This window comes from Protopterus annectens, chromosome 3.part0 (assembly GCF_019279795.1).
Source record: "Protopterus annectens isolate FY-2018-M chromosome 3.part0, PAN1.0, whole genome shotgun sequence".
NCBI lineage: Eukaryota > Metazoa > Chordata > Ceratodontiformes > Protopteridae > Protopterus > Protopterus annectens.
The window spans coordinates 154,244,064-154,262,523 of record NC_056731.1 but is presented as its reverse complement, the minus strand read 5'-3'; the positions used below and the strand labels follow the sequence as shown (position 1 = coordinate 154,262,523).

General features: G+C 38.0%; 1 protein-coding gene across 2 annotated transcripts in view; it reads left to right on the top strand.

The window, feature by feature from the left end:
• The window catches only part of CCK (cholecystokinin), a 160,641-nt gene that overhangs the window by 3,434 nt on the left and 138,747 nt on the right, over positions 1 to 18,460 (top strand). For both annotated transcript variants that reach the window (XM_044064653.1, XM_044064654.1), the window contains exon 2: positions 3,031 to 3,285. In XM_044064653.1, coding sequence (XP_043920588.1) covers positions 3,033 to 3,285 — 253 coding nt within the window. In that variant the 5' untranslated portion in view covers positions 3,031 to 3,032. The remainder of the gene's footprint in view (positions 1 to 3,030; positions 3,286 to 18,460) is intronic.

The following is an 18,460-nucleotide window of genomic DNA, read 5'->3' as shown; positions in this document are numbered from 1 at the left end:
GGTCTTTTGGGAAGCACGCTGCTAGTTATAAATGTGTAATTCTCATATATGAAACCTCCCAGTTTATATTGTGTGGCCCTATTCTTTAATGTTAACATCTACAGTCTGTTTATATAAACATGCTTTGTAATTTGCAGAACTGCTAATTTAGGCTATATACAAACTTAACTACAGCAGTTAATGTTAACATTGTCAGTGGCTCAATGGGGCATAAATTCACTTTTTCTTACAAGGCTGTCAGAAGATTATGGTTTCTGCCTCTGCATGAATTCATACTGACATGCTCTTGCATGGATCTGGGAACACTGTTTTCCTGAAGTGTCATTCTTTGGATGCTTTGTTAAACCAAGGTCCCATCTATCTATTCTGGTTTTTGTTGAGATGGATGTTAACATCCCATCACACATGATGTTGACTGAACAGTAGTAAATTTTGAAGGTAACTTTGCCAAATTTCAGTCACTATAAATACTACATAAGGACTTCCCCTGAGAAAAGTGTAATCTAACTATGGGACCTTTATAAAATGCAGATTTCTTTATCTGTGTAAATTACATTAATTAGATTCATTATAAACTTTCCTGTCTGTGTGCATCACTGTATCATCCTAGAAACAGCCAAATGGCTGCCCATAAAACAAAGGTGTAACCTACTTTTAGGATCCCAACTCTACAGACTACCCCATTTCCACATATTTACTCCCCTTGCAGCCAGACTCCATGAAAAACCCCCTCATACAACCTGAGACAGTACTCACAAGCCACACCAACTCTCACTACCCCTAGAACCAAACTCCACAGAACTGCACATGCTTTCTCCTCTCAGGCACCTACTCTTTGGCCAAGTCTCCCCATTGACAATAAGGAAATCAGCATTTATTCCATATTCAGATTGCAACTCAGAAGGGACTTCTTCATCCAAGCCAAATGTCCCTGCCTAACACAGGACGTATCACCTAACCTATTTCCTTTCCGAGTCTCTTCTCCTATCTCAAGATTTACTGAAGATTGACCTGCTTTGGAAAATAATGTATATGTATTGTACATTACACTTTGCTTGCTATTGCACTGCACTGTGCTGATTCACTAGAATTTTTTTTCCATGTAATTAGAATGAACTACTCTGTTATTGCTCATATTTCTGTATATTTTGTTTTCAAAATGTGTTGTGTTTCAAAAAGGCTGAGCCTAAAATTGGTCAATATTGACCAGAGTACTACCCCAGTAAGCACATATAAATAAATAAATATTAACCCAGCTGAAATGTAAAGTTGTGCATTGTGAGAAGTATAAAGGTCTATGCATTTCCTTTGGCTTGCACTATACTGAAGATATGGAATATAACATAACTATCGGAATGTGATGTTTGCTGGGAAACTCACAAACTAGCAATGTTTCTCTTACAACCTTCTACACATTAGATGAATGTCTGTTACAACGTAACCACCAGTCCTTTCTTTTGATTGCCAGTGACATTGCAGTCTTGATTTCTTTGCCAACATTTTGCTTAGTTTGTTTTACATTTTATCTAGAAATACTGCATATAGATTTTAATTAAAACTACAAGTCTTCACCATCATACTTTATTCTCCTGGCACCTTGGTAATAAGCTTCCCTTTACTTGTGCATATAGATTTTACAAGTTTACAATTATAGCAGTATAACATTCTAAAGGCAACAGGTCTGATTTATTCTTTTCATCTACAGCAGTACATGACTTTCTTTCCCATCACCCAGAAAATGCATGCAACACTAGATTATATACTGAAAAAAATACCTCTATAAAGATTTTAATAAATGTGCATCTGATGTGAGGAGGGTGGATACCTAGTTTTCACACTGAAAGTTGACACATCAGGACCTGTGGTTGCAAATTTCAGTTAATGCTGTATATCCCTTTTGTATGGTATCAAAATTAAATAAGAGAAATAGCATATGAAATAAATTAGCAGGTAGATCATCAGCAATCTTCCTTCATGGACCTTGCAGTTCACAACTATTTATATAATTCTTAGACAGTAATGACTAGTTGTGAAGTGTATACATAAGGCAAGTTAATTAAAATTGTGCTGCGATGCAACATGTGTTAAAGAATTAGGTCATAACCCCATTATCTTTACTGCACTGTAAATACTGTTTGTTGTAGTACATTAAATCGTAATATCATTTCAATATGTTAATACCTTGTATTGCTCGATTTGGAACAACATAGCAAACTGAGTCAGAAGTTGACTTCTGTTTTGCTCTTTACTGGCCCAAACTCACAATTTCACCAATAGGTTTTATCTCCTGCATTATCAATGTCATACAGTATAGGGGTGTTTGCAGTTTTGAATGAGCAATTGCAAAAGAGCCCTCAAAAAATGCTTTAATCTTTCAAAAAGAAGGCACAGGAACCCATAGTTATTGCAGCTGTCTTGTAAATAAATGGTTTGTAAACCAAGAAATGGTAAATGTATATAATTGCAGAAATCAGTCCATTTAACTTGCAGTTTTTGACATTTTGCAATTGCAACAGAGTCCTCGAAAACTACTTTCATCTTTCAAATGGAAGGCACAGGAGCCCATAGTAAAAATGAAATTATTGCAGCTGTCCTTTAAATAAATGGTCTGTAAACCAAGAAATGTTAAACATATATAAGAGTAGAAATCAGTCCATTTAGTTTGCAGTTCTTGATATTTTGGTTAAGTTAAAAGTTAGATGTAACTGGTGTCATATGAGCAACTTGTTTCCTGATAAATCCTTACTGTGTTTGCAACATACTTATAAGCAGGGTTTGATTGTAAGTGGTTGCGTTTTATACTAAAGCCTCGTACGTTTGCTGTATTGTTCATTATCTGGGGCCTTCACTATAATGCAATATTTCTGTGCCTTCTAACAACTTGACTACACTGATTACAGACACTTGCTATAACAGGAAATGCATTCTGCACATGTCATAAGCTGTATTATTTCAGTATATCACATATGCAGTAACATTCTTAGCTTTCCTTCATCAGCGGCATACAGTATAAACTCTCTTCTCTTCCAGCGATGTATAGCGGAATCTGCATCTGTATGTTCTTTGCTGTGATTACTGTGAGGTGTATAGGACAGGAAACAGCAGGATCTGACAATGGTGATCCACTGGCCACAGATATAGAGCAGAGGCTCACAGCTTATCAGAGGACAGCACGTACATCTCCATCCAGTGGGCAACTGAAACCTATCCAAAGGTTTGACGGAAATGTTGACCAAAGAACAAGCCTTGCAATGCTAGCCAAATATCTTCAACAGAGTAGGAAAGGTAAGATGAATAATAATAATAATGTGTTATCTTGTAAACATGCATTGTTATGTTAATTAATTATTCTGATTTAACTTAATTCCTTACTTTGCTCCTTTAAGATCATTCGATTGTCCTCTTTTCTTTACATTCTTATACTGGTGTGTACTTTATAACCTTTCTTTATCTTTACTTATTCACACCTGTCTGTTTGCTCAGCTACTCACAGTTTATATTTCTGAAATATCTTTTCCTGTTTTTAACTAATAGAAATCTATTTGGATTTGTTGGAGAGAGTAGTTTGATTATAATTTTATGCAAATTTTTCAGTTTCTATTTTAAGGTAATAATTGTGCTACTCTGTGCATTGTGTTCTGTTAAAGGTCACGTGACCTCCCACGTGTATACCCTTGTGTCAGATTGCACCTAAAAATGTGTTTTTTTTTTTACATCAATAAATACAATGGCTACATTTAAATTAGTAGCAACAGTGGAACATAACAATGAAACCTGCACTTATGAGTGAGTATCCTTTCTTATTTTGCTTACAGCGATTATTTTTCATTACCTGACTCTGCAGTCAAGTCAGTATTACTAATAAGGATTAGTATCATCTGCTTTCATTGTGACTCCTTTAATTCTAAGTCAGACCAGTCTTTTCTCGCCTCAAAGTAAAGGTGATCATGTCTGCTAGAGGCAGATGTTTCTGCCTTCTGCAATGAAAGGCATTGACCTTCCTGGGTCATAAGTATTTCAAATAATGTTACTTGTGTGCCTGAATGCTGGAGGGGCACATATGCTTTAATACAGACTCCATATTTTCATCAATATTCTGTTTTGGTTATACATGAATATTTCCTTCATCATATAGTAAATAGTGCTGCAACAGGCCAGTCCTTTGTTGCAATAAGAAATAATGATGCAATTCTACATTTAAAGCATGACAACAGAAAAGGCAAAGATTTATATAAACTACATTTGAAGGTATAAAAAGCATACTGAATTTGTCATGACTGTGCAGTTGCCTTAGAATAATTTCTAAGTCAAAAATTAGCCATGAGCCTATTTTTACCTGTAATAGCCTAAGATTGATCCGCTGTCCTACACTTATTTCAGAATCACCATACAAAGGCGATGTATACTACATAACACTGTTACAATAACTCTAAGCTTGAGAAAAGTTGTAGTTCCGCTTCTAGTGTCCTAATATGAGGACTCCCACTCTCCAAGCCACTTTACTGTTCATTATTTGTGGTGACTGTCTCAGGTCTCCTTGGCCCTGTTTTTGTAAATGTCTTCAGCTGCAGAGTTTCAGCGGTAATGCAGTATTATACTTTTCTTGGTCACAGTCCTCTTGCAAACTGCCTCAGTGAAAGTGCCAGAATAATGATAATCCCAGTATAATGCCTTCCTTTTAAAACACAATCACATTTTTATGGAAAATTCCTTTTTCATCAGCAAGTTTATGTGGTGTTATAGTAGTACGTACTAGTACTTCCTCACCACCTACAATTTACTTGCTCAGTATTCTGTTACTGTAATATTATAATTCAATATTAATGTGCCTCTTTTTTTTTTTTTTTTTTTGTCTTCTCTGTTTTACATCTCTGAATTGGTTCTTATATCCATTTGAATTTTTGAGTTTCTAGATGATTAATTTTTGATTTTAAAGTGAAGCTAAGCAGGTAGATACCATGTCCATTGTACAGGGGAATGGCCACTCTACTAATGGAGGCTTCAATAGAAGGATTGGTCAATTAAGGGGTATGAGGACAGTATATGGAATAAAATCAGATAGAGGCTAGTTTTCCTACACTGCAAAGAATTGACATCCTTTATCACTATAGCTCCATTAGCTCCAGTAAGCCGCGGTGGTGCAGCGGTAGCATTGTCGCCTCACAGCAAGAGGTTCTCCCATTCAATTCTCGGCTGGAGCACCTTCTGTGTGGAGTCTGCAGGTCCTCCCCATGGTCAAGTAGCATTCGAAAGACATGCGTGAATGGGGGTGCCTTTGTTGAAGGTTGGGCGTCGAGCTGGCACCGTAAAAATCTACTGCCAATCATTAGCAGACTGGAGTTCCACTGTGGCGACCCCTAACTGGGAAAAGCCAAAAGAAAAACAACATCACTATAGCTCCAGTTCCTACCAGAAAATAACAAGGAAGACAGTTTCCTGACCAGCAGTGGTGAAAAGGAAAATATATCCACTATAATTACAGATAACTAGTATTTATCTACACCTTTACTTGGCTCAGCAGTATATTTATGCACTTAAAGCAGAAATGAAGCAAATGTAAAAGATTGGAATTTCCCTGTGTTAAACTTAGCTTTTTTCCCTTTTTGTCTGGCTGCATTATTTGCTTTGCACATACTGCTGAAAGGAACATTTTTGAGGTGGTCTGCTAGTGGGATTGTAACACACAGCTATGTGTCAGCTTAATTATTTCCTGTTGAAATCATGGTATAAATATCTTCAAACTGATTAAACATGTATTATTTATTAAGTTTTTATTTGCCACAAAATATCCTTGACAGTAAGGGGAGCACTGGCTTACATATACAGTGATCTCTGCATTACGTTGAAACAGCTAGCAGTTTAATTCTAAATATTTTCAATTTTGAATGAAACATAGATGCCAGTTATACTTATTGCCTTTTACAAAACATAACTATGCATATCTTTTAATGTAATTCATACCACTCCTCATGAGGATACAGGAAAAGTTTGTTTTGCTATTTATTAAGCAATGTGTGTAGCTGGAAACCAAACATTTTATTGTGTCTATTATTTCAGTTTGTTTCCTGTGTTCAGAATCTGGATTAACATCTTTCCTCTGAGTCACTCTAGAAGTATTAGTTATGTCTTCACATTATTTACTTGAATTAAGCACATAATTAGATATTTAACTAGTCAGAGTGTATGATTTTGTAGCTAAATGTATAGGGCAAAAGTAGACGGTGCCTCTTTAAATGTTAAATATCTGAAGTTCTCCCAGTGAAACTGGGTCAGTAGCCGCAGGCAAGAGTAGCAGAATTGATGTTAAATGATGCCAGCTAATGAGCTGATGGAGAAGGTAAGAACTTGGATATCATTTTACAAATAGAAGATTGCTATCATAGCTGCGTTTTGTCTTACCACCAGACATCTTATCTAAAAAAATGTCCTTGGAATGTGGTAATATTTTATGTATTCTGACCTCATGTCATTAACTAAAAATTTTAACTTCTGTTTATATCGCTGCAGCATTCTTGCCCTGGGTTAATTTATCAGGTAGTATGTGTTATCTGAAGGCTGCTATACGTTTGTCAGTCTTGTTAACTTAATTGTCATCAAACAACAAAAACACTTTTTTTTTCATAGGGTACATTTAACTGCACCTTTCTAGTCTGCATCAGTGATGCAGAAAGCCTCTGACTTTTCTGTTTAAAGTTCAGAGCTTTTATAAAATCAAAAGCAACTTCAGTATATTATCAGCTGCTTGTAGGAAAGAACTAGAGCCAAAATTGCAGTGCAACACTGACTTACATATTTGATGTGGATTGACACACTGCAAATCTTTAAGTCTGCGTGTAGCATTGTTATGACTGCACTTTGATGCATCTGAACAGAATGACATTACTTGTACTACAGAAAGTTCTTAACTGAAATTTAAATTTACTTGCATAATTATTTGTCTAGAATAAACATTCAATTTTTTAAATATGGTTAGCCAGTCAGAAATAGAAAGAGGTGAATCTGAAGCATAACAAAGAACTGCATAGTGACAAGTATGACTTTTCTAGAAATGGATGAAACACATAATTTATCAGCTAGTTATGAGGCACACAGAGAGTAATCATTCTATGCCTACTTAATTAATCTTCACTAGAAGTTTGAGAATTGATAGTGCAAACCTCAGAGCAGTGGACATTTAACTGCAGAAAGAGTTAATGCATACTCATTTTGAGGTTGTGGTATCTTGGAATATTCCCTCTAGTCTGTATAGAGTAGAGGAGATATGGAGTTTTAATATGTAAGTAGCAGGGTAGTAATGCAGTTCCAGAAACTGAGGTGCAGCAGAGTTTTTAAAAAGCAAGACAGCTAGATATAAAAGTCACGGTCTGTTTTGTTTCTCTTATTATTTCCCCTTACTTATCTGTATAAGATCATGTCATCAGCTACACTTCCAACACCTAACTGGCTCATGTATTTCATAGGACAAGGACATGGGAGTCATAGGGCTAGGAGAGAAAATGCTATGGATCATTCCTTCTTGCTCAGGAAATTCTATTAACCTAGTTGTTCCCCAGTGCTGAGAGTTATTATTTTTAAAGGACATACATTCCTTGGTCTGAATTATTCTGTTTCTTTACAAGTGTTTTGAGAATGCATAATATGTTTGAATTATGTTTATTGGTTACTTTTAATCATATGATTAATTTGTATATGTATAAATGGTGATTAACTTTCATATCTGATGTTGTCCTTTTCATTCTTCCTCACTATTGGGGTTACGGAGCCGACCTTTGGATCCAACTCGGCCAAATTTTACAGACTTGGATCTTAGCCTCAAGCTCCTCCCTCTTCCCATAATGGACTAAATCTCTACAGCTTAGTGAGAGCCACCACAAAGAACAGACGCAAATTTCTAGCTTGAGCGATTCAGTATTTGAAAGCTAAGTTTTCTCCTTACAATTTTTACACTTTTGGCTAACTTTTTTATATTTTCTTAACTGTTAGCATGCCTCCCCTCCCTGTAAGTTATTAGCTGGCATTAGGGACTGCTACCTTAATTCCTTTCCCCTCTTCTGTTTGTCAGGACCTTTGTTCCCTTTTCCGACCTTTCTAAAAAAAAAAGTAGTTATTAGGACTTACTTGTTTTCTTTAGTGTATGTGAACTTTAATAACAGTGCACTTGTTTTTTTTTTTTTTTTCCAGTATAAATTTTCTCCCTTCTTATAACTTGCTAAAACTTTAATAATTTTATTTCTATCTCTTTCTCTGGTGTGTCTTGGGAGAGTGTTGGACCTTTTCAAAATGTCTGACAAACCTTCAGGTTTCAAGCATTGCGCTGATTGTGGATGCAAAATCCCACAATCAGACGTGCACGAAAAGTGTGTATATTGCTTAGGTCCAGAGCATCTGCAATCTTCCTGCATTATTTGTGAGGGTTTTAACTCTATAGTGATTGTAGACCACAGAAATTAGTTGATTTTGAAGGGGCTTCTCCCTGCATCTTCTTCTTCTTCACAGGGGCTCAAACCCCTTCTAAGAGCCATCATGGATTCTCGAATCTCAGAAAACATCCTCTCTTCAAGGGCCTCCTCAGAACCACAAGCTGAAATATTGAAATCCTAGGATCTGACCCCCTTGGATCTGAGATCAGCTTCTGCTTATTCAGATCCAAAGCACTCCTCAGATCCGATGGAAGTCATTACTGTGCTAGGCTCCCCTAGATCTTCCACCTCTAGCTTGGATCGTAGGTCTACACATCCTAAAGCTAGGAGTCAAACTCCTGAATACTGTATCAGGACTGTTTCTCCAACCTTTCCTACAGAGTTATTGCAAACTCCTAAGAGACACTCGAGGCTTGATTCAGCTACTTCCTTCAGGTCCTCTAGGAGTCTCTTGGAAAAGGACATGGACAGAATGATGCGGAGATTCCCAAAAACTCAGATTCAGATGGGGGTTTATCCAACTCCATCCCCTTTTGTATCTATGAGTGTTCCTGCCAAGTTTATCCAATCTCCTTCTCCAATCCGATCAACAGCATCGGAGCCCCAGGATCTGGGATACCTGAGATAGTCGGCTTTGGATTCAAGGAAGCTCCCTTCCTCGACTTTGGTTATCCTGACCAGCTCTGCTCCAATGTGGTCAGATCAGAGTAAGTCTCAGATCCGAGATGTTGGTGCTGGATCTGGGGGTAGGGGTTCAGCTCTGACCTTGTTGGATCCATCCCTTCACCTCAGCGCTTCGGCCCTCAACAGCTTGGGTCCGATTCTATCTGGGGGCCATGGGGTCTATCAGCTTTCCAGTTTGTGGAATTGGCTTTCTTCACTCATAGTGATTCAACCTCTCATATTCCCGATCCTCCCTGTTGCCCTTCTTTGGATCTTGATGCTGAGCCCATCATGCCTGTCCAGGGTCAGCCCGCCCCAAGAAGTCTCATAGACCTTCCCCCGGAGGGAGCCCCCTCTTCATATGATACCTCCCTGAACATCCCATAGACAAGGTTCATCATAAGAAGATGGTCAAGAGGAGCCACATAGACTCCTTTATGGTGTCCCTTACTGAGGACACGGACTTTGATGAGGGAAAAGGAACCCCAAGATCACCAACAGATATCTCCTTTGGAGATATCTTAGAGATCTTTAAGCAGAAGGGGATGGTCTGCCCAAACTCCTTCTTCTGAAGAGTCAGTGTTTTTGGAGGCTTTCAGGGTGAGCCCGTCTACATCTTGCATGACCCCCCCCCTCAACAGATGAGCTAATAGATTTTGTCTCCCAATGGGCCCAAAAGGAGCCAGACACCATCGAACTGATCAGTAAGTTCCTCAACAAATTCTTATCTCCTCCCAAGGACAGACCATAGTGGAATAAGGGTATACCTGTGGATGCCATGGTTGTGGCAGCAGCTCCCAAAAAGGAGCTATCTGAGCAGGAGTCTGTTGTCCATCCACAGAACAGGGAGTCCAGAGGAATGGACAGGTTTGGTAAGTGCATCTATGCCTTGGCTACTTTTGCGCTGAGGTCATTAAACTACCTGGCACACTTCACTCGTTTGCAGAGAGACCTAGTCATAGAGCTTTTCAACTCTGTCTCAGAGACCATGTCACTGGAGGACTTCAAGAAAGTATCTCCCCAACTGGCTACTCTTACTTCTGTGAATAATTCTTCCATGAGGCTCATTTTCCATTTGGCAGAGGGCACCTTACAGGCTGCCAGCTCAGCTATTGCAATTAGAAGACATGCCTGAATGAGGCTTTCTGACTTCACAAAGCCCTTTAAAGTGTCATTTGTTAATGCCTCCTTTGATGGCTCTTCCTTGTTTGGGCCATCTGTCAAAGATACTTTAACCCACAGCGAACAGGAAGGAAAGACTCTTTCTGTCATGGGGATCAAGTTTTGTACCCCTCAGCATACTTTCTTAAGAAATCAGAGAGGTGGTAAGAAGACCTGGTTCTGAAAATCCTAAAGGTCTTTTCAGAATCAACTTGGGAATTCTTCCTCCAGAGGCAGAGGAGGGAGTTTTAATGGAAGATGCCACCTCAGAGGCAGAGGGGCTCTGCAAAATCAGGGCTACAGGGAACCTTTCTCTGATAGTCACTATCAGCGCTCCTGAAGCGCTGCCCAGCTGCTCTGCTCTGGAGACAGTCGGGGGTTGTTTTTCACTACACCTAGGGGCCTGGACCAATCTTACAAAAAATGCCTGGGTGCTAAGCATAATATCCAGAGGTTATTACATTCCCTTTTCCCTTTGCACCTTCAGAAAAGCAGATGAGACTCCCCGACGTTCCACCCAGTCAGAGGGAGTTTGCAGTAAAAGAGATTCAAAAACGACTGCAAAAAAGATTCATCCAAGAATTCCCACCCGAACAAAAAGTATTTGGAACTTACTGTTGCTTCTTTTTAGTGCCAAAGAAAATCGTGGACCTAAGACCCATTCTGGATCTAAGCAATCTGAACCTGTATGTAAGAAGTCACAGTTCCAGATGATTACAGTTCAGTCCATTCTACCTCTGTTGTGGAAGGATGATTGGATGTGCTGTATAGACTTATAGGATGCATACTACCACATCAAAATAAAGAGATGCTCCAGAAGTCATCTGCATTTCAGGTTGGGAGCCAGTTATTACCAGTTCAGAGTTCTGTCCTGTGGACTCACCACAGTCCCCCCAGGGTGTTCACCAAATGCATGGCAGTACTTGCTTCTCATCTGAGACTGTAAGGATTCCAGGTGTTTCCATATCTAGATGACTGCCCCAACTAGGCATCAACTGAGTCAAGCAAGGGATTACCTTTTGCAGATCTCCAACTCCCTGGGCATCACCATAAATCTACCCAAATTAAATCCATCCCCAGTACAAAGACTGAATTTCATTGGTGCTCTGTTGGGCACTACACATCAAATGGTATTGTTATCCCTTCATTGTATAAAAACGTTACACCAACAGGTACAGTCTATTCTAGATATTTTTTCTCCACTTGCAATACTAATACTTCAAGCACTTGGGTCTATGACAGCTGCCATCATTATTGTGCCATTAGCAACATTTTTTATGTGAGTTCTCCAATGGACTTTGGCCGTTTGATGGTCTATTCTTTACCCTCCTTTGTCTGTTCCTATCAGACTAACATCAATTTGCAAATGTCATCTTCAGTGGTAGAGTCTTTTGGATGATCTGTTCATTGGCCGACTATTTCTTCTTCCTTCGCCCCATAGCCACTGGACCATGGACACTTTCTAGTTGGGGTGGGTGGGGGATTTCATGGGGAAGATGGTCCAGGGCATGTGAACTCACTTAGAGACCAGATTGCATATCGATGTTCTGGAGATGAGAGTAGTCCTGTTAATGTTGAAAGCTTTTCAGGAAGAGCTCCCCTTTGGGACTATTACAATTCACACAGACAACATTTCAGTGGTCTAGTATATCAACAAACAAGGAGAAACCCATTCATATCCATTGTGCAGAGAGGCCATGAGGGTCTGGGAATGGGGGATATTTTCAGGCTGCTTTCTACTTGCAATGCTTATATCAGGAAAATCCAATATTCTATCGGACAAACTCAGCAGGTCCATTCTGACTCATTACAAGTGGTCCCTCAATCAGTCAGTAGTGAACTTGATCTTCAGTCATTAGGGTCAGACTTGATGTGATTCTTTTGCTTCCCCCCCCAGAACAACAGGTGTAGCAGGAACTTTGCTCTGATCCCCCCTTTGGGGGAGTCCCCAAGGGATGTTCTGGTTAATGATTGGCCCTCTGCTTTCCTTTACACCTATCCCTCTCTGCCATTGATCCTGAAGTTTCTGCAGAAACCAGAAGACTGAAGAGTTCAGTGATCCTCATTTCCCCCTACTGTCCTCATCAAATATGGTTCCCCTTTCTCTGGTTTCAAATGAAATATCCTTCTTGGATTCTTGAGCCCATACAGGACCTCCTGTTTCACCCATCAGAGACTCGATATACCAGTCTACACACCCTCAAACTAACAGCATGGTTTCTCCAGTTCCAGCAATTGTACAAAGGTCCAGGCTTGCTTCCCCTGTTCGAAACATAGTTTTAGCCTCTCAGAAAGCTTTCACTAAGAAAGTATACAGAAGCAAATGGCAAAGATTCGCCATTTGGGCTTCCAAAGAGAATATTGATCCCTTTTTGGCTCCTACTTCAGCCATCCTTCTTTTTCTTTCTTCGCGCTTCAAGGAAGGTGCTAGGTATTCTACTATAAAACTTCATATGGCAGCCATATCCAACTTTCATGCTGGAAATGTTTCTGGCTCCCTGCCTACATGTAAATTATGTCAGGCGTTCATGAAGGTGATTTTTCTTCTTAGGCCTCTAATAAAAGATCCATCTCTGCTGTGGGATCTCAGTGTTATTCTTCACAGCCTCACTCAAAAGCCTTCTGGGCCAGCTAGTGATTTCAAAATGAAATTTCTTTCCTGGAAAACCATCTTTTTGGTAGCCATTGCAGCAAAGAGAATTTCTGAACTTCAGGCTTTGTCATCCAAACCCTTTTACATTATTTTGTTAAATTTATCATAAAGATAGAGTATCCCTCCATAATAATCCCTCCTTTATGCCTAAAGTGGCCATAGAGACTAATATTAACCAGTCTATTCAATTACAGTCTTCTTCCCAAATTTTTCTAACAAGGACAAATATATTTTATATCACTTTGATGTACACAGACAACTTTGATTTTACCTTCATAGAAGAAAACAGTACAGAAAATCTGAACAACTTTTCATCTCTTTTTTTTCCTGACCAATTAGGCCAAGCAGTCTCTAAAGTTACATTGGTCAAATGGGTTATGGACTGTATTTCTCTAATTTATTTGAAAAATAGTCTGCAGTTGCCTTGCCTCCTAAAGCCCATTCTACTAGATCTATGGCTACATCATCTGCTTTCTCCTCCAGAACTTTGATTGATGATACTTGTGCTGCAGCCACCTGGTCAAAAACTCACACCTTTGTGACACATTTCAAATTGGACATTATCTCCAGTATAGAGCTTCTTATGGTTCGATGGTGCTCCAGCATATCCTTCCCTGAGGCCACCTAAAAGCTAACATAGCTGGGGACTCTGACCCAGTAGTGAGGAACAATGAAAAGGACATCAGATTTAGAAGTTATGTACTTACCATAACTTGGTATCTGTGTTGTCCACTTCCATTTTTCCTCACCTTCCATCCCAGCCATCCCCCAACCTAGTGGCTCCTAGAGGATCTATGAAAATTATAGGAACATATATATTCCTGGTTTAGGCCTCTGGTTTCTTTTCTGTCTATTCCTTTCTTTATTCTGTAGGAGATTAGGCAGTAAACTCGATCTGAGGAAGCTGTAGAGAGTATAGTGCATTATGGGAAGAGGGAGGAGCTCGAGGCTAGGATACAAGTCTGTAAAATGTGGCCAAGTCAGATCCAAGGGTCATATCCGTAACCCAGTAGTGAGGAAGAATGAAAATGGACAACACAGATGCCAATTATGGTAGGTACGTAACTTCTAATTTTGTCTTCTGAAGAAATCTGTGTTACAGGTGGATGAAAGCATTTAATTCAGATTAAATTAATATTGGTGAGAGTTGATTGGTAAGATGTGGGTCAGCTCACAGACCTATACAGTGTCTCACTGTTCTCTCCCCTAGGCTGCTCTCAAACTTGCTGTAGCTGCATGGTGGGGGATAGGAGTGGGAGTGTTCTCGGACATACAATCTGTTTTTTTAAATTAATCTTGGTGAGAGTTGATTGGTAAGATGTGGGCCAGCTCACAGACCTATGCAGTGTCCCACTGTTCTCTCCCCTAGGCTGCTCACAAACTTGCTGTAGCTGCATGGTGGTGGATAGGAGTGGGAGTGTTCTCGGACATACAATCTGTTTTTTTTGGCTCAGCAGGAAGGTCCCTACCTGATGCAGCATTAAACAACAGGCAGGCAATATACTCTTCCACTTCCTGGTGTTAAAGTGCTGCCGCCTCTCACAAGGATGAGAGAGCAGGTATCATCCACTTGAGGTCATCTTCTACGACCAAGTCCCATAGATTTTTTTTTTTTTGATAATCAAACCCAGGCTGTTGCTTCAGTGTACATTAAGGCCACCTCCCTTTATGACATGGGGCCTGGTGAGTCACATAATAATTTTTGAAGTGTCAGGACTTAAAGTATCATGTCTTACACTTATGCATTATATTGATGGTTTTCCTTTCTGGATTTCAATTTTATCATCGTTTTCCATGTTTTCCTTTAATAATAGACAAAGAAAATATCTGGATTTAGAAAATAGTAAGGATATATATTTACAAAAAATAAAAAAAATATTATTATCACTATACATGTAGATTATATGTTTTTTTTTTCTTTTACAATTTCTTCTCCATTTGGAATGTAAACAGTAAATTACAAATACTTCTACAGTAACACAGCAAGGATTACAATGTAAGTTTGTGGGTTTACTTTTCCTCTGCATGAAAACTACAATCAGTAACAATGCAAGGAGTTGAGTGAAAGGAATAAAATTTTTGGTACACAGGCACACAATATAACAACGGGAAACTTTCTGTGACCACCTTTTCCATCTAATAAATTTATATGGTTGCATTCAATCTGCAGCAGAAAAACAGAGAGATACATGCTAATCATGTGGCTGAAATGGTTTATACTTACATTCATTGAAGAAAGGAGACAGCCAAGCTTATCAGTCCTTTAAGTGAATTTAACATATTATACCTAGTTTAGCCAAAGACAGCAGTTTTTTGTTGTATAAGTTTGACAAACAGAGATACAAATGTGCTTATGTGATAATTTAATGTATAAAGATGTAAAAAATATAATATATATATATATATATATATATATATATATATATATATATACATATATATATATATATATATATATATATATATACACACACACACACACACACACACACACACACACACACACACACTACTGAGGGCAATGGAAACATTACATTAATTATGGCATCATTACTTAAGTAGAATACTGTACCTGCAGCTGGAAAGACTTGTCTTTTCAAGGACAATCCTCCGATCACCTTGTTTATTTGTTTACTATGGCTTTTGACTCCCAACCCCCCCCCCCACCAAAAAAAAATCAACTCTTAATTTTTTTCAGTGTTATTTTACTGTCTAAAAAATAAACAAAAGAAAAATACATTTTAAAACACAAAAAAATGGTAAAAATGTCATTCATTCAAATGCACAGTACAAAACCTTCCAGAGAGATTTATAATACATTAGGAACCTTTAAATGTTCATATTACAGTCATTGTAATTATATAGCACAAGAAGCAAGCTAGGATGTATTAAGAAACAAATATTTTGTATGTGGAAGATTTCATTGCAAATCTAAATACATAGTCTGCATCTTGCTGTTGGACATGTAATGCCTTTTATATGGGTAAAACTATTAGGGTTCTCTAGGCAGGAATAAATTAGCATATGCATACAGTAACATAGCGATATGTCTAATGCATTATGTAAGCATTTAACTAGCTGTCTTGAGTGCAAAGGTTTTGTGTCCTCTGTGATCATTGCGAGCATCAGCATTAACCCCCCTTTTTAATATTTTGTATAAGTTAAAAATGTTGACAATAGGTTTGATGCAGGGGGTGGCTTAAACTGGAGGGAACACTGTCGGTGAGATTAAATGTCTGCAGTGCTCCAACTGTTAATGATAAAGAAAATGTTAAAGTTTTTTTTCTTTCATGAAGTAAATTGAGAAATAAATAAAATCTGATCATATATATTTTTTTATCATGTGATGTGCTTTCAACTTCTGACCTTTAATTTTGGTATTTAAGCAGTTAGTTTGACCTTTAATTCTGGTATTTAAGCATTTGGTTGAATATTATTTGCACAGTCTGATGAAGTCTTATAAAGATGAAAGTAGTTAGTATGTGTTTGAATAAAATTTTATTGACTTGGTATTGAAAAGAAATCACTGTGCAAAGGGTTTTCTGTATTTGTTATTTTATTGTCTATCATGTTATTTAAGTACTTATATTTGGTTTTATTTATTTTTTCATATATTGTAATCGTTTATCAATGGCACATTAAAATATTTTCTCAGTGGTGCTTTTGAAAGTATTAATATCTCTGGTAAAAAATAGCATGTACAGTAAATCTTATTGCAGCTGGATTTGATATTTAATGAATATTTTACAGTATTAGTATTCATATTCTTAATTTTTTAAGCTATCTGGCAAGCAGTAGTTTCCATCATCTATAGATATGATTGTATATGTTTAAATTTGTATACACATTTTTTGCATTGTATACTAATAGAGGGATTATTCTAAACATGTTTGTGGCTGGTTACTTGATAGGTTAAGAAGGGCACAATGTCATTGTTTATCAAATGTGCAATACATTATCCTGATGTTTATTGAGGTGACTCTTATTTATGGGTTTCAGGCAAATAAGATGGGTACACAGAAGTTGTATATTCTGAAGCAGCTGTGGGTTTCTTTGTGGAGGATGGAAACAAACAAGGGAGAAAAAAAGGGACTTCCAATGAAATATCAGTTCTAACTGATGGATGCCATGCGGTAGTCTTCTTATGAGTGACAAAGAACTGTTAGGATTGCCAAGCACAGAAATGTACAACAAATGCAGAAGAACCTTAAGTTTTTGTCCTGGCTTACTGACGGCATAGCCGTGGAGTTGCTTGTGAATACGCGGTGGGGAAAGGCTTTCCTTTTATCAACTGGTACGGCTTTTACACAAGTTACATTTTGCTGATTTTTATTACTCATATAACATATAACTTAAAAAGCTAACAAAAAAAAAACCACTAACGCTATGGTAGTACATGAGTGGGGAAATGAGGAAATGTCCTGCAACACAACACGGAGTTATACACAAACACTGTTAGAATTAGCTTAAAGTCGCTATGGTAGTACAAGAGTGGGGAAATGAGGAAATGTCCTGCAACACAACACGGAGTTATACACAAACACTGTTAGAATTAGCTTAAAGTCGATCAGTTTTCAAAAAACTTATTTTTATTTATTTTATTTAACATTTGTTAATCGGGAAAGTCCCGGTTAAAAAAACTTAGTCAAGAAAGTGTGATCAAAAGATGGTGACAAAAAGAGAACATGACCAAGTATTGGACAGCTGGTGGGAGGAGTGTTTACTCTCTATTTAACTACACTCCTGACTTCCAGAATTTAACCAATGAAGCACATTCATCCATGGATGGCATAAAGGTTATTTCCCTCACTGCAAGAATCAAACTAGCCTGAAAATAGAGTTTTAGAGCTTATGTACTGCACTACAGTACTCAAGATACTGATGGCTTTCAGACTATAAAGAGACTTCATTAATTTACATCTCCTTAATAATTTTTGAAATAATCATGCTTTGATGGAATCCACTGTTTGGAGGATGTCATGTTGTAAATTGGTCCATTATCACCAGGATGTGCTTATAGCTTTTGTGTTGTTCAATAAGGCATCAGCTACTCTGTGTAAACAGAATTTGATCACTCTGTTAATTTTTGAGATTCATGATAAAACTACAGGAGTAAAACAGTATTCTGCAAATGTTAATGCTGTGACTATGTGGGTGTAAAATATAGAATTAATCACAGAAAATGCTGACTTTCATACCAAAACATATTATTTCTGTTTCCTGGGGGTAGTTAATTAACAGATCTAGGGTTACTATATATAAGTGTGAAAGAGACCAACTATCTCTCTTACATGGGGATTTGTATTAGGGATTTGTATTAGGTTTGTATTAGGTTTGCCCCTGCCTATGAGTTTTGGCCATACCATATTTAGGTCAGATCCATTTCTGCAGGTAGCATTTTAGGGGTGTAGCTTTGATCTCAGGGCATGGTACCAAACAGATTGCACACACCTCATGAGATGGTGCTGCCTTCTGTTCTTTAGATAAAGGTGCTACTCATATTTGCCTGTAAGGCTGCTAAGATAATTGAGTGGTAATACTGAAACTAGATGGCCATCTTACC